The sequence below is a fragment of the Otolemur garnettii genome, unplaced genomic scaffold, assembly GCF_000181295.1.
Source record: "Otolemur garnettii isolate 467f Iridium unplaced genomic scaffold, OtoGar3 scaffold00014, whole genome shotgun sequence".
Taxonomy (NCBI): domain Eukaryota; kingdom Metazoa; phylum Chordata; class Mammalia; order Primates; family Galagidae; genus Otolemur; species Otolemur garnettii.
The window spans coordinates 6,042,716-6,056,593 of NW_003852409.1; the positions used below are offsets into that span (position 1 = coordinate 6,042,716).

The 13,878-nt window shown below is 39.9% G+C and overlaps 1 protein-coding gene across 1 annotated transcript in view; it reads right to left on the reverse strand.

Annotated features, from left to right (window-relative positions):
- The window catches only part of GRIN3A (glutamate ionotropic receptor NMDA type subunit 3A), a 171,799-nt gene that overhangs the window by 87,146 nt on the left and 70,775 nt on the right, over nucleotides 1–13,878 (reverse strand). Inside the window, exon 3 of the mRNA XM_003785185.2 lies at nucleotides 8,533–9,580. Coding sequence (XP_003785233.1) covers nucleotides 8,533–9,580 — 1,048 coding nt within the window. The remainder of the gene's footprint in view (nucleotides 1–8,532; nucleotides 9,581–13,878) is intronic.

The window sequence follows — 13,878 nt, forward strand, 5'->3', positions numbered from 1 at the left end:
GTCCTGTGTAGGGAATAAACTGGGTGAGAATGGAAATTTACTTCTGATGGTCTCTGTGGACAGTGTCTGTATCTTTGAAATATAAACATTCTACTGTGGGAATGTTACTCCTTGAGGAGCTCATCTTGGACAGCAGCAGGACACAGGAAGCAGACATTATTGCTGTGACTGTTGCTGTTGTCACAACTGTTGTCACCTGTCTGAATTATTCTCATTCTTACGTGATTTATTAAGCACTTTCCTATTACATAAGTGATACATAAACATTGTAGAAAATACAGGTTAGACATAATACAGTAAATATTTCCTTTAATTACACTGGAAATTATTGTATTTCCAGGTATAATGCTGGGATACTTTATACACATTGTGTTTTATATATTGCATTATATTTCTTCTAGTCATTTATCTTTATAGAAAGTACATATGTATATTACAAAAATTAGAAATGTAGTATATGGTTTGGTAACCTGAATTTTCACCTAAGATTACATTTTGATTTTGTGACATCTTAAAAATCTCTTTGAAATCATCTCTGCTAGCTGCATTTTTATAGCACATAGGAATGTTATAATTTATTAGTTGTGCTCTATATTGGAAACTTACATAGTTTCCAAGTTTTTGCTATTTTGAGTAAGGCTATAGTGAATCTCTGCAATAAACTGTTGTCCACGTATTAAGTTATTTCCTTTGGACAGAGTCCTGGACATGAAAGTCAGGGGTGAAAGGGTGTTCACCCTTTTAAGGCTCTTGACACAAACGGCCAAAATGATTTATGAACATATTATAAACATACCCTCCCAACATCAGTCTCAATGCGCTTCTACCAAGACTGAGAACTATCAATAAAAAGTTCCTAATCTGATAGGTAAAAATTTCATCTTATTACTGTTTTTAATTAACATTTTTCTAATTATAAGTCAGATTTAGCATTTTTATATTTATTCTGTCAATTTTATTGCTTTCATGAATTACTGTTAGTATTCTCTATTAATTTGAGTTGTACATTACTTATGTGTGCCTTACTTTCTTGTTGACAAGATTTAAGGCAGCTCAAAGGTCACACAAAATATAAGATAGAATAAATTAAAATAGGATGAACTAAGAATATGAAGCCAGGAATGATGCCTAAAATGCCGACCATGGGGACAATAAATCTGCTAATAATGGGCAAGAAGTCTGTCTCCAAGCTACGCTCTAGAAGTTACCCTTAATAAAGGAATCTCGACATTTACCTGGGCAAGAGAAGAAAGGACAGAGGAGAGAAAGAAAAGTCGTTCAAGGTAAATATATACTGTATCAACATCTGACATTACTTTAACTATTGTTATTATTATTATTTTGTGCCCCCGAGGTATCAGACACTATGCCTGGTGCTTTACTTGGAGCATTTTATTTAACTTCCCTGACTACTTAATAGGGACGGGGGACGTGTTCTACTAACTTCACTTACAATAGTGCCTGGCATATGGGGAATGGCCAATGAATATTAAGTATTTCAATATCTAGAAAAGTAAACACCTTGACTCACTTGGTAAAATTGACATTAACATATAGTTTTAAAAGACTCAGAACTCAATTAAACACAAAAGCCCTTTGGTATTTTGACTGGACTTGTTTTAAACCTATGAAATAACCAAGGAAATTTCACTATCTTTAAATAGTCAAGCTTCCAATTTGGGATATGACAGTTTATTTTATCCCATCTTTTATGTCTTAGCACATTAAAAAAATCTTTTTAAACACAACTGTTACAAAAACGGGTTATTTCTCCTGCTCTGTTTTCCATCTGGAAGTAAACCCAGACTATGCATTTCTTGGACTTTTTTTCTTTTGAGAAATTTTCTCTCTATTATGTCTGGTGAACAAAATCCTCTACTTCGTTACTGGTCTGATTCCCATGTTCTCCTTTTCCGGGCTTTCCAATCTCAGAGTTCACGATGGCGGGGGCAGGACTGCCCCCTCCTCCCCCAGCCTCAGGCTCCTGAGGTGCCGCCCCATCACTTCCAAATGCTCTTCTCTACCACTGCCCACAAGTTCCCTTTCATCTCATCTACCTCCTTTCGATCCCAGCCAGACTTTCTTTCCCCACGGGGACCTTCTCTGACTCTCCATTCAGATTAGGTCTCCTGCGAGGCTCCAAAATTACACTGTGTTTTCCTTTACAGCAATTTAGCATGGCTTAAATCATTGCCTGATGTATGTGCTGTCAGCGTTAATGTCTTTCTTTCTCACTAAATTCCTTGGAGAAAGGGCGGCAGTGTTTATTTGGCTCCCTCTTAAATTTCTAGCCACCTACACGGTGCCTGGAACAGAAGGCGCTATTACTGGAGGAAGTAAAGAAGGAATAAGTGAGTGGTTTGGTGCAGTCAAGCTTTCTTTCCTCTCACCTCAGACCCGTCTTCAGTGTCTTGTTTGCCTGTGAGTTATGCCATCCACCCCCCGTCTTCAGGGCAAGCTTTTATTATATGAATTCCTATTGTTTTACTGGGCAGGCATATGCTTGTTATACAAAGATCAATAAAGGTGGCTTTTATTATTTTGGGAAATGCTTCTCATTTCATATGAGGGCCGCACCAGTGTCCTTTGCTTTAATATTTCTGGTTAAGGTTTGCTCTCACCTTTACAGCATGACTATTTAGTTTTAATATGCACTTAAATGTTCACCAGGACTGTTTTCCTAAGGCAATACTGTCACTTCCTTGTGCCACAATGGTACTAGCCTCCTGTTCCCTCTAGAAAGCTTTATATTTTTCTTTGTTTCTCTCTCTCTTTTTTAATATTAAATACTCAGGGATAAAGGTAGAGAAGCTGGAGAGAAATACTAGAAAGTCCATTAAAATAAACAAATAGTTCACTTGATGCTCAAGTATCCTTCCCGCTAGGCCAGTTCAGCTCTATGAGGGGAGACGGAAATATTTTGCAGTGAACTTTATTTTGCGAAGTGAGATTTTTCATCTTGCCTCCTATCCCAACAGAGCAGATGCCAATGGCTGGAAGGTTCTAAGAATGCCCAGATTGACTCCTTGCACTGGTGGTCCCCAGTCCCCAGGCTGTGGCCTGTTAGGAACCAAGTTGCACAGCAGGTGAGGGGGCGCTGCCAGCAGAGTTTCATCTGTATTTACAGCCATTTCCTGTTGTTCCTGTCACTGCCTGAGTTCCACCTCCTGTCACAGCAGCTGGGAGCATTAGATTTTATAGGAGCAGGAACCCTACCATAAACTGAGCGTATGAGGGACCTAGGTTGCCTCTCCTTATGAGAATCTAATGCCTCTCCTTATGAGAATCCACTGCCCCCATCTGTGGAAAAATTGTCTTCCATAAAACTGATCTCTGGTGCCAAAAATGTTGGGGTCCCCTGCCTTAGACCTTAGACCCAGAAGGAGACCTTGCTGGATAAAAATCGTACTGTAGTTTCTGTCCACATGTCAATCATCCCAAAGTGCTAAGAGGAAATGACTTTGAGTGATGAGGCAATGGGTGCTTGCTTCCAGCTGCCTATTTCAGCATCCGCTATAATGAGTCGTGCTAGTTTTTTTTTTTTATGTTGGGAAATACCCCAATAAGCTCTATTAAATGCATCATTCATAAATTCTTGCTTTCATGCTTCAAAAGCACACCCACTTTGAAGCATGGAGCTTGTTTCTCAGACGAGTTGGTGGGAGGCTTCGAGAAGCTACATATATTACTTTTAGTGCAAAATAAATTATTCTGGCAAAAATAGTTAAGCGAGGATAGAACCATTCTCTTGAATTTCATTTGCACAGCAGGCCAGTTCCCCTCCCTTGGGGTTATCTGCGGGAGCAGCCAGCAACAAGATTATTTCTTTCCTCTGACCCCCTATCAGGGAAAAAGATTTCAGCCTCCCTTAGCTGCTGCAACATGCAGTGAATCATAAACTCGTCTGTCTTCCACAGCCTTTTGCTTTTAAGTGTATTTCTGATTCAGAGTAGTGTGTCGAAGCCAATGAATCTCAGGCCTGAAATGGTGATAAAATATTCATCCTTTTAATTCTTAACAGTTTTATTAATTGTGTTAAATGTATAGCCAGCATGCTAAACAATTATGATCAAGAAGAAAAATGGAGCTATTACATTCATTGTTAGTTATCTGCTCTCAGGCTTACAGATACTTATGCAGCCAGGACTCAGTTCATTGACAGACTATGTATAAAGAACAGAACATCACAAATCCTACCTTTTAAGTCAACAGATTTCATCCAAGCCTATCATCCCAGAGAAGCAGAAGTGGTGTTTATATTCTAAGACCAATGTGAAAGAATAGCCAAAATTTGGGGCTAGAAACAGAAACTATTTACACACACACACACACACACACAAACCCACTGTTATTATAATTTAAAATATTATATGAAAAAGAAAAGTCATTTTAGGAAAAGAGTAGAGGGAACTTTTGGGGCATCTCCTTTTCAGATTTGGGGTGCCTAGATGGCTTCTAAGAGCTAATGGTACCAACTTCTTGGACCATATTTCTTGATGAAAATGCTTCTAGAGTAGTCTGGGAGTTGTTATTCTCAAAGTTTTAGGGCACACAGTTATAACACGCAGGGTGGAAACGATGAACTGTCCTGTATCCAGTAGATGGGGGGGATGGAAGGATGTGAAAAGAGCGAGTCTTCGGAGTGTGACCAATACTCCGTATAAACTGTCACCTCTCATTCAGACTTGGAGGATATTTCAGCTTATGGCAAAACTCCCAACAAACGTCCCAAAAGATTCACAGAGATCTCTGACTTCTATGGAAACAAAATGTTCTCCCTCATCCAAACTAAAATGTTATCAGTATGATTTTGAAAAAGGAAAATGGAATTTTGAAAAATCCAGGAAAAAATGAAATCATATAAACTTAGGTTCATCAGACATTAAAACACACACAGACAACCCCCTCCCCCCCTCCCCACTGATTGTCATGGTCCCTGCACGGAGCTGCCCCATCCTTTCTGATAAACACTGGCAAGCAGCAAGGCAGGTAGGCTGACACCAGTCTTCTCCAAAACTCAAAACCCAGTGGACAGAGTGGCACTCATGGGCCTGGGTGACTGCCACAGGGCACCGTTTCCTCTTTACCTTTCCCGTCCTCTGTCTATAAATCCCCCCCATACCCTGGGACCCCTTCTTCCTGCTGTTTTCCTTCAAGCAGCAATTTCCTCCCTATCACCTTCTCCCGTGGGGATCTGATGTCCCCTGGGGCTTTAATACCCAGCACTGCCTCCCACCTAGGATTCCTACTAGCTTCAATCTCACTCCTGTTTCTAAATGCCTGCTGGATTTCACCTGAATGTTCACAATAGATTTTAAAATGCCATAAATGAAACCGAACCGATCTCTGTATTTTCTCACCTACAAACCGTCTTCTCTGCTTCCTGAAAGGGTGCCATCATCTTCTCAGATACGCAGTCCTATAGCTTGTAGGTGGGACTCTTTGTTATCTCTCCCATCCAATTCATTGCCAGGTCCTGCTCATTCGATCCCCACTGTATTTCCGGCGTCCTTTCTTCTTTCTATCAGTGACTGCAGCTGTAACTTCAACTCTGTTGATTTTCTTTCTCTTTCTTGTTTGCCTGCCCCTGCAGACCTGTCATTTCACATGGAGACCACTACGCTGCGTTGCTCCATTGCTCAAGAAGAATCACAGTGGGTCTCTACTCAAGTTCACTTTTCTTAGCCTGACATTAAAGATTCTCTCTTGCCTCAGCTAAATTTATTTTCTCCTGACTCAGATCTTACGTCCTTCCCTTCCTGTAATGTACACTGTTGCTGAATTGAATTCTTCATGACATCTTAAGTGTGCTTTATACTTTTCATCTCCGAGTAGTTAATGCTGCTCCTTCACTGGAAAGCTAATTTCTTCTTTCCTGATACACCTGTTCAAATTCTGACTATTCTTTGATAATAAGCAGGAATTTTACCTTGTTAATTAAGCTTTCCCCTGATGTCCTGAGTTGAAGGTGATCAGCCTTTCCTTGAACTTTTAACAGTTCTTCTTCTGTTTCTACATTTTGGCATATTTATCACTTTTCAAGCTGTTTCTTCTTTTGTTTAAGCCTCTTCTTCCCTACTAGATTGAAATCAAATGATTTGACCTGTTAACCTCTGAATTCCTCCACATCCCTTAGCGTAAGAAAAAGGTATATTCCTCCTCAAGGGACTGGGCATTGGTAGGAGAGAAAGCACTCACACAAGTATATTTAAGAATAGATACTGAGTGACTGAAGGGGTATGGAAATCATCTTAATTTTATCTCTCTGTGGAAGATCGAGGACATTATGTAGTCTAAATCATACCACATGTGTGATGAAAATCAAAAAATTCTGTCAGTAACTTTATTCTCCAAAGTCCACTAAGTACTGCTTAGCCAAGTACTCTAGGCGTCTTTTTATGGGAAAACCAAAACCTCTAAGTGAGACATTTTAAGACAGAAACAACATAGTACAGGTATATACATTGTTGGAAATCTTAGTGGAAATTCGTTTATCATCTCAAATTGAAAATGATTTAGATTTAGGCTTGTCCAAGTTCATTAAGAACAGACTTTTTGTAATGCAATGTTGACTTGGTCTAGTTCTCCGACTTTGTCTTGTGGCTGGGTTAAATTTCTACAAATTTTATCTCTTTATTCTGGTGGAGGTGGGGGAGAGAATGATGATTTATTTGTGCTTAAAAATAGTTTTACTGCAGTGTATAGTTTATATTTAGGATTTTCTTTTTAATTTTTTAGTATAATCACGGTTGCACGGTTTTCATGCATAGCATCCATGACTGGATTTTGGCAATCCTCAGTTCTGATAAATGAAACTCTCCTTAGTATTGTGTTCAGTTTTTTATATAAGACAATAGTCTGAAATCTGCACCACAATCAGCCTGTGTTAGGTTGTTTATTGGTACTAGATTGGACTGAGTTTATAACTTGGGAGTCACTTTGGCAAGATTCTCACAAAAAGTCTGAGTAATTCTTTAGCAAGACTGTGAATCTTCAGGAGATTTACGGGACTATCGGGACAAAGAATAAACAGAGGCTGCTAATACTGCTGCAGAACGTGGATGCTGAGGCATCACCAGCGTCTCTCTTTAGGATGATACATTTATTTATGCAAATGAGTTTATTTGTGTTCACTGAATTTCAGCTCATAACATAAAGCCCTGAATATTCATTAAGAAGCAACAAAATTCCTTGCTTAGTCAGTGAGGCATTGTTAGCTAAATCCTCTCTCGAGGTTCACGTCACTTCTCAGGAAGTTTGCAGTATATGGGTCAAATTTCTTATGTTCTATCGGTTGCAAAACAGAACTTATATCCTAAATAGAAACCATCTAGGAGAAGTCTCTAAAGCTGCCACCAGCCCTCTGGGGTACTTCACTGTTTGCTAAAGATAGTTACAAATGTCCTACTCCTTCATGTTATATGAAATTAACTTTAAATGTTTATAGAAATGTACAATAAATGGTTCAATACATTGAGACTTGGTGTGACAAGGGGCATTCACAAGGTGTTGGGAGTGTTTTAAATTTGAAAAGCTCTACTTAGCTTGAGTTGCTTTGAACATAGTATGTCCTGGTGTGTCCCAAGTGTTCTCATTGAGTTTAAACTTTCTCCAATCTCTTCTAGATGTGTCTACACATCAAAATGCACTTCTGCTTCAGATGTTCAGTCTGTTCCCCATCAGGACTTCACTATTCTGTTGAGTTCCCTTCCAATTGCCTTGGGCCTTGATATCCCCTTCCTCTCTAATTCCACTAGATGGGACCCCACGTCACTGACAGGGGCCATAGTTTGATCCAGTGAGAATGCAGACTTGAGACTTGGCTGTATCTGCCTGAGTATCACCACTGCTTTATCTGTTTACCTGAACTCCATGCCCCTTCCTTTCCACCCTTAGGGTAGGATGTCTACGAGAGCCAAGGCAACCTGAATAGACAGTTTTCTTGGATGTCCTGGGACTGCTGCCTCCCCCGCTTCTAACTGCAGATGGTCAGCCGTACAGCTAATCTTGTTACCTCAGTTCATATGGCTTCCTCCATCCCTACTGAGTTCCCTAGAAGCTGACTTTGGGCACTTACACTCAAATATTAGTTCTTTCCATTTTATCATGTTTTTAAATGCGTAAAATTCTTCACTATTTAAAATATAGACTGCCCCCATTTATTTCCATTAATTCCCAAGAGAAGTAATTCATCAGTTTTTAAGAGCTGTTTTGGGTAAAAATGCCTTCTAAGACTATTCCCTGATAGCCATTCTATCAGATGTTCAAATAACACAAGGAAAAGTTGAACTAACAGACATTTCTACCAGAAAGACAATCTCTGAAAAAAAAAAAAAAAAAACCTTGTGAACCCTCTTACTTGTTTTGTTTTTTAAATAGCATTTAGTGCACAGGCTTTTAGACTAGTCTCTGTAGCTGGACGAGAAAATATTCTTGTGTTAGATGGAAGAACACAGACACACTATAACATATGACACGACATATAGAGTTATAATGGGCAACAGAGCAAACTAGAGTAAAAGGAAGTATTACCTTAGGGTCATGTATTCCAGAAAGCTCTTCATAGATCTTCTCACCTACCATGACGGCAGCCAAGTTTGCAGTATATGTAGAAAGGCAAAACATACAGAAAATTGCCCAGAGGTTCATTAGAAACCTTCCAGTCCAGCATTTTGGGGGTTTGATGGCTACCGTTCTACCAAATAAGAGGGCATAACAGACATTCAAGGCTGAAGAAAAGGAGAAGACTTTACTTCTATTCCGCCCCTTGGGAGTCATTCCAAAGGGGCTCTTCCATTCGTACAGAGTGAGAAATATGGCAGTGATGTGTAGAGCCACAAAGATCCCCAGCCACATTGTCCAGTGGAGTGGCCACATGAAAGCTCCAATAGGAGCTGCTGTGTCTCGGGTCCTCACTAAGATGCCCAAGCTGGTGGAGAAAAAAGGGCTGGTGAAATCTATCACCTGGCTCCGTGCCGTGTTGATGCTGAAGGAAGTTACTGCCATGTTGGCAGTCCCACTCAGGAGGTCACCCACCAGCCCCGTCCAGTGCCCATTTTTCCAGGCTCCATACTTTCCATCCCCAACAATATAGAGGTCAAAGTCAAAGTTCATGTCTTCTGCTAGTTTTTCCAAGAGATCAATGCAATATCCATAGCAGCACTTTCTGAATTTAAGGGGTACGGTATCATTACCACTATGGAGGCTGCTAAAAAGGCTGTCCAGTATAGAAGAGTCATTAGTCATGGGGTCTAGACAGAGTTGGCCAGCAGGGCACAAGCCTTCATCATCTACCTCCCTTGTGAAGACAAATGGATGCTCAATCAGTGTAACGACTCTCAAGTGTAGCTTACTTGGGTGTTGGAAATGGGTTTTGTGTCTCTGGGCCTGCTCTGGCCATATTCCATAGTCCATGACAATCTTGCCCCCCTGCCAGCTGCCCAAGCGGGTCCACATTGGCTTCCCCATGGGGTCATGTTGCAGATTCCAGATGAAAAAGTTGTTTTCTGAGCTGATGATGGTGGAACCTTTTACTTTGATGGAACCACTGAGGCCTCTGAAAGTGGTGTTGGCTAGAAACCTGTCAAAGAGAAGCAAAGACAGAAAGTGAGGAAGAAAGGTGAGGCCAAAGATGAGAAGGAATGTTTGTCTTTTCACCACTGTCTTTCTAATTATTAAGGATGATATTACCTATAATTTACTTAGGAATTAATAAACTGGACTATTTCTAGAAGTAGAGTTCTATTTCATTGAACTAATACGGTCTTATCCTCAGGTTCTAACACCCTGGCCAGGAGCTGGACTCTTGATCTTACTCTAAATCTTTTTTTTTTTTTTGGAGACAATCTCACTCTGTAGCCCTGGGTGGAGTGCCATGGTGTCACAGTTCATAGCAACTGAAAACTCTTGGGCTCGAGCAATCCTCTTGCCTCAGCCTCCTGAATAGCTGGGACTATATGATGCCCAGCTAGTTTTTCTATTTTTAGAAGAGATGGGGTCTTGCTATTGCTCAGGCTGGTGCTGAACTCTTGAGCTCAAATAATCCACCCAACTCGGCCTCCCAGAGTGCTGGGATTATAGGTGTGAGCCTCTGAGCTCAGCCCTTACTCTAAATTTTGTAATTCCTAGTTAAGAGATACATTAACTATTTTCTGTTATAAACTATTGACTATATATTCTCATAATTTCTCAAGCTGTAGAGGTTCTCAGCAGCTTTAACATATCCTATTTTCATTGTCAAATACATTTGCTTGCCACTAAATTTGCTCAAAAATATTTTGTTTTTGGTGCAAGGAGTACATTTTAATAAGTATGCATATACTTTTATAATTGCTTAAAAATTTCATTCACAGCATTAGAAAATAGCCAAATCTCATTACCAGTGTTTCTTCTTATGGAGTGGAAACAATCACCATATCTGTCCCCATGAGGCCAGTAGAAGCTGCCTGTTGGGTATCAACCACGGAACAAAGAAAAAGATGATACATCAACTTGCAGTTCTCAGCATAGCCTCCAGCTACTCTTCCTCTAAGTCATTAGAGGAAAATCTATTGGCCTTGGCTCTAGAGAGAGCTTTTGCCAAAAGTCAAATAAAGGAAAATTACTAACAAAATGATATACTGATTTCTAACCCTGAGAACTAGGGCACTTTCAACATATGTTCTGATATGGACCAGACAGGAAAACTAGACTGATATGGCTTGGTCATGGCCTCTGGCTTTCTTGAGTCTGGGAAGATAAGACAATAAGAGGTAATATATGAGCTTGTGTTATCTTAAGGAGACCTTGTGTTAGAATAAAAGCTCAGCCTTTGGCATCAGGCACAGATGAATTTGAATGTTGGCCTAGCTACTTGCACTCACTGACCTTGAACAGTTTAGTTAACTGCATGCTTCAGTTTTGTTATCAGCAAATGGGAAAAAATAATACTTTATTACAAGAGTTGGAAATAACTGATGTATAGAACATACCACACCTTCTGACATAGAACAAATATTCCGGACATTGCAGCTATTATTTAATGTCATTTAAGTTTAAAATTTTGTTTTAATCAAAACCATTTCCAGGCCACTTTTCCAAGGCCTTTATTAAAATTTTTCCTATGGCCAGGCATAATGGCTCACGCATGTAATCCTAGTACTCTGGGAGGCCAAGGCAGGTGAAGGAGGGTGGATCACTTGAGCTCAGGAGTTCAAGACCAGCATGAGCAAGAGTGAGACCCCATCTCTAAAAATAGCCAGATGTTGCGGCATGCACCTGTAGTCCCAGCCACAGGAGGCTAAGGCAAGAGGATCTTTTGAGCCCAAGAATTTGAGGTTGCTGTGAGCTGTGATGCCACAGCATTCTACCCAGGGTGACAAAGTGAAATAATTTTTCCTAGTTAGAGACAGAAAGTATTACATTATGGTAAACCCATATCAGTTACTCAGGACACATTTCAAATTAAAACAAACATAAATTGAAATATAGAATGTAACATAGTACGTATTTTGAAGAACCACATAGCCCAAGCCTGGGCTCACAATAAAATACATTCACCCATTGCCTGCCATAGACGTTCCATAATTTACAAATGCATAAGTAAGTTATGTTACCATAGAAGAGACATGGAAAAGTAAAGAAGTATCAAGTACATACTAATTTTAATTAGAGATATAAATATAAATCACATTAGAAAATGCTACTATCACTAAATCTAATGAAACTGTTCATTTTGGTAGATTGCATGTAATGGTAATTATTCATGTTAGCACTCCCCAGTGGGACTCTACCACATAAAATAAATTCTATTTTGCAGCAAGTAATGAAGTCTCAGCTATCTTAGATTTTAAAACCTTTTTCTGCTTCTTTACAGAAGTAAGGAGCCAAATCATTAAATATATACAGATTAATCAATTGATAATTACCTGGGCACTGCAAGAGAAAGGTGACTATAATTATGTTCCTGATAAGAAATCTACTTTTAGATTTGTTAGAACAACCATAGACACACACAGTTGCTGACATAACCTAGGTAATAAAATGATTAGTAGTTTAGAAACAGGTTAGTTTCTTTTGGTCAATTTATGAATTAGGAAAATAAGGTGAAAGTTGTGGAACACAGGAGCTCTTCATGATTTTAAGTATATTTGAGGCTTAATCATGATAGATTTTTAAATGGATGACCCTTGAGAAATGACCTCTGACTATATATTTAAACCATCACAGAAAAAGGGCATTAGAAATCTTCAGAAATCCTTAAGAAACTATGCAACTCCTTCATTCCAGTAAAACCTATCCTGATTATTAGGGTTTTTTTTTTTTTTGAGACAGAGTCTCACTCTGTATCCCAGGCCAGAGTGCCATGGTGTCACAGCTCATAGCAGCTTCAAACTCCTAGGCTCAAGTGATTTTCTTGCCTCAGCCTCCCGAGTAGCTGGGACTACAGGCATCTGCCACCATGTCCAGCTAATTTTTTTATTTTTAGAGACAGGCTCTCACTCTTGCTGAGGCTGTTCTGGAACTCCTGAGCTCAAGCAATCCACCTGCCTCAGCCTCCCAGAGTGCTAGGATTGCAGGTGTGAGCCCCTGTTCCAGGCCTGAATATTGGCTGTGAGTAACACCCAGGACAGCCATGACAAAGGGCAGTGCTCAGTTGTCTCTGAAGCACTAATTTGTCAAAGAAAGGAAATGAGGATCTAAATATCTCCAATTTTCCTTCTCTCTTCCTCTTTCTTTTTCTTTTTTTAGCTCTTGGGATTTTGGAGTGTACAGTTTTCTTTTTTAAAAAACATTAAATCATAACTGTGCATATTGATGCATTTATGGGGCTCAGTGTACTGACTTGATATACAATGTGAAATGCTTACATTGAACTGATTAACACATCCATCACCTCGCTTACTTATTTGCTGTGGTAAGACAATTGTATTCTTTCCTTAATAGTTTTTAAATGTACCATTGCATTATGCACATGAGGCGAGGTTCCCCTAAATACCCGGCCTCCTGCCACCTCCCCCCTCCCTGCCCCTCTCTCTCCTCTTCCCTTCTACTTTCTGGACAATAGTTATGTTTTACCATTCATATGACTGTGTAGGTGATTATATATTGATTTCATAGTAGTATTGAGGACATTGGATACTTTTAGAAAAAACAGGACTTATTTCAAACAATTGGATCCCAGGGAATCAGCACTTATGACAGACCATTTGTGCCTGTTTTATTTTTAGTCTTACGATGAAGGTAAATTAAAATAATCTTAACGACAGCTTTACTTATAGTCACCTTCAGTAATGGGATGACAAACCATATCAAAGTTTAAGTGCCCATTACCTTAGTTACAAGATTAGAAGGCTAAAACCTTGCTTCTGCCTAAATTGAATTTTAGCACATTCATTCTTTTTATCTTGCCCAGGACTCTTCTTGAATAAACATACCAAACAAATCAGGTATGATTTTATTGGCAATATCCATTGATAGAAATACCAGGCAGGGTTCTTAGCACTAGGGTTGCAGAGATGAACGCCAATCTCATTGGTCTTGTGGAGCTCAAAGTCACATTTGGGGAGAAAGAAGGTGAGAAGGCCACTCCAGCTGTCATAACGAGCATCGTGATAGAGGTGACGATGGTGCCACTGGAACAGGGGAGCAAGGACGCCTGCACCTTCTACTCTAGGGGTGCCAAGGAGGGATCCTTAGAAGGTGCCAGACCTGAGTCTCGAAAAAAGAATTACAGTAAGCTGGGAAGAGAAGCTGAGAGAGGATGCTGTCAGCCCAGAAAGATACGTGTACAAAGGCCAGAGACAGAGCGTGCAAGCTGTGTGATGATGAGAGAGGAAAAACGGGCTGCCGACAACGATGGGAATGGATCACATCAGATCTCAGGCCACCATGAAGGCA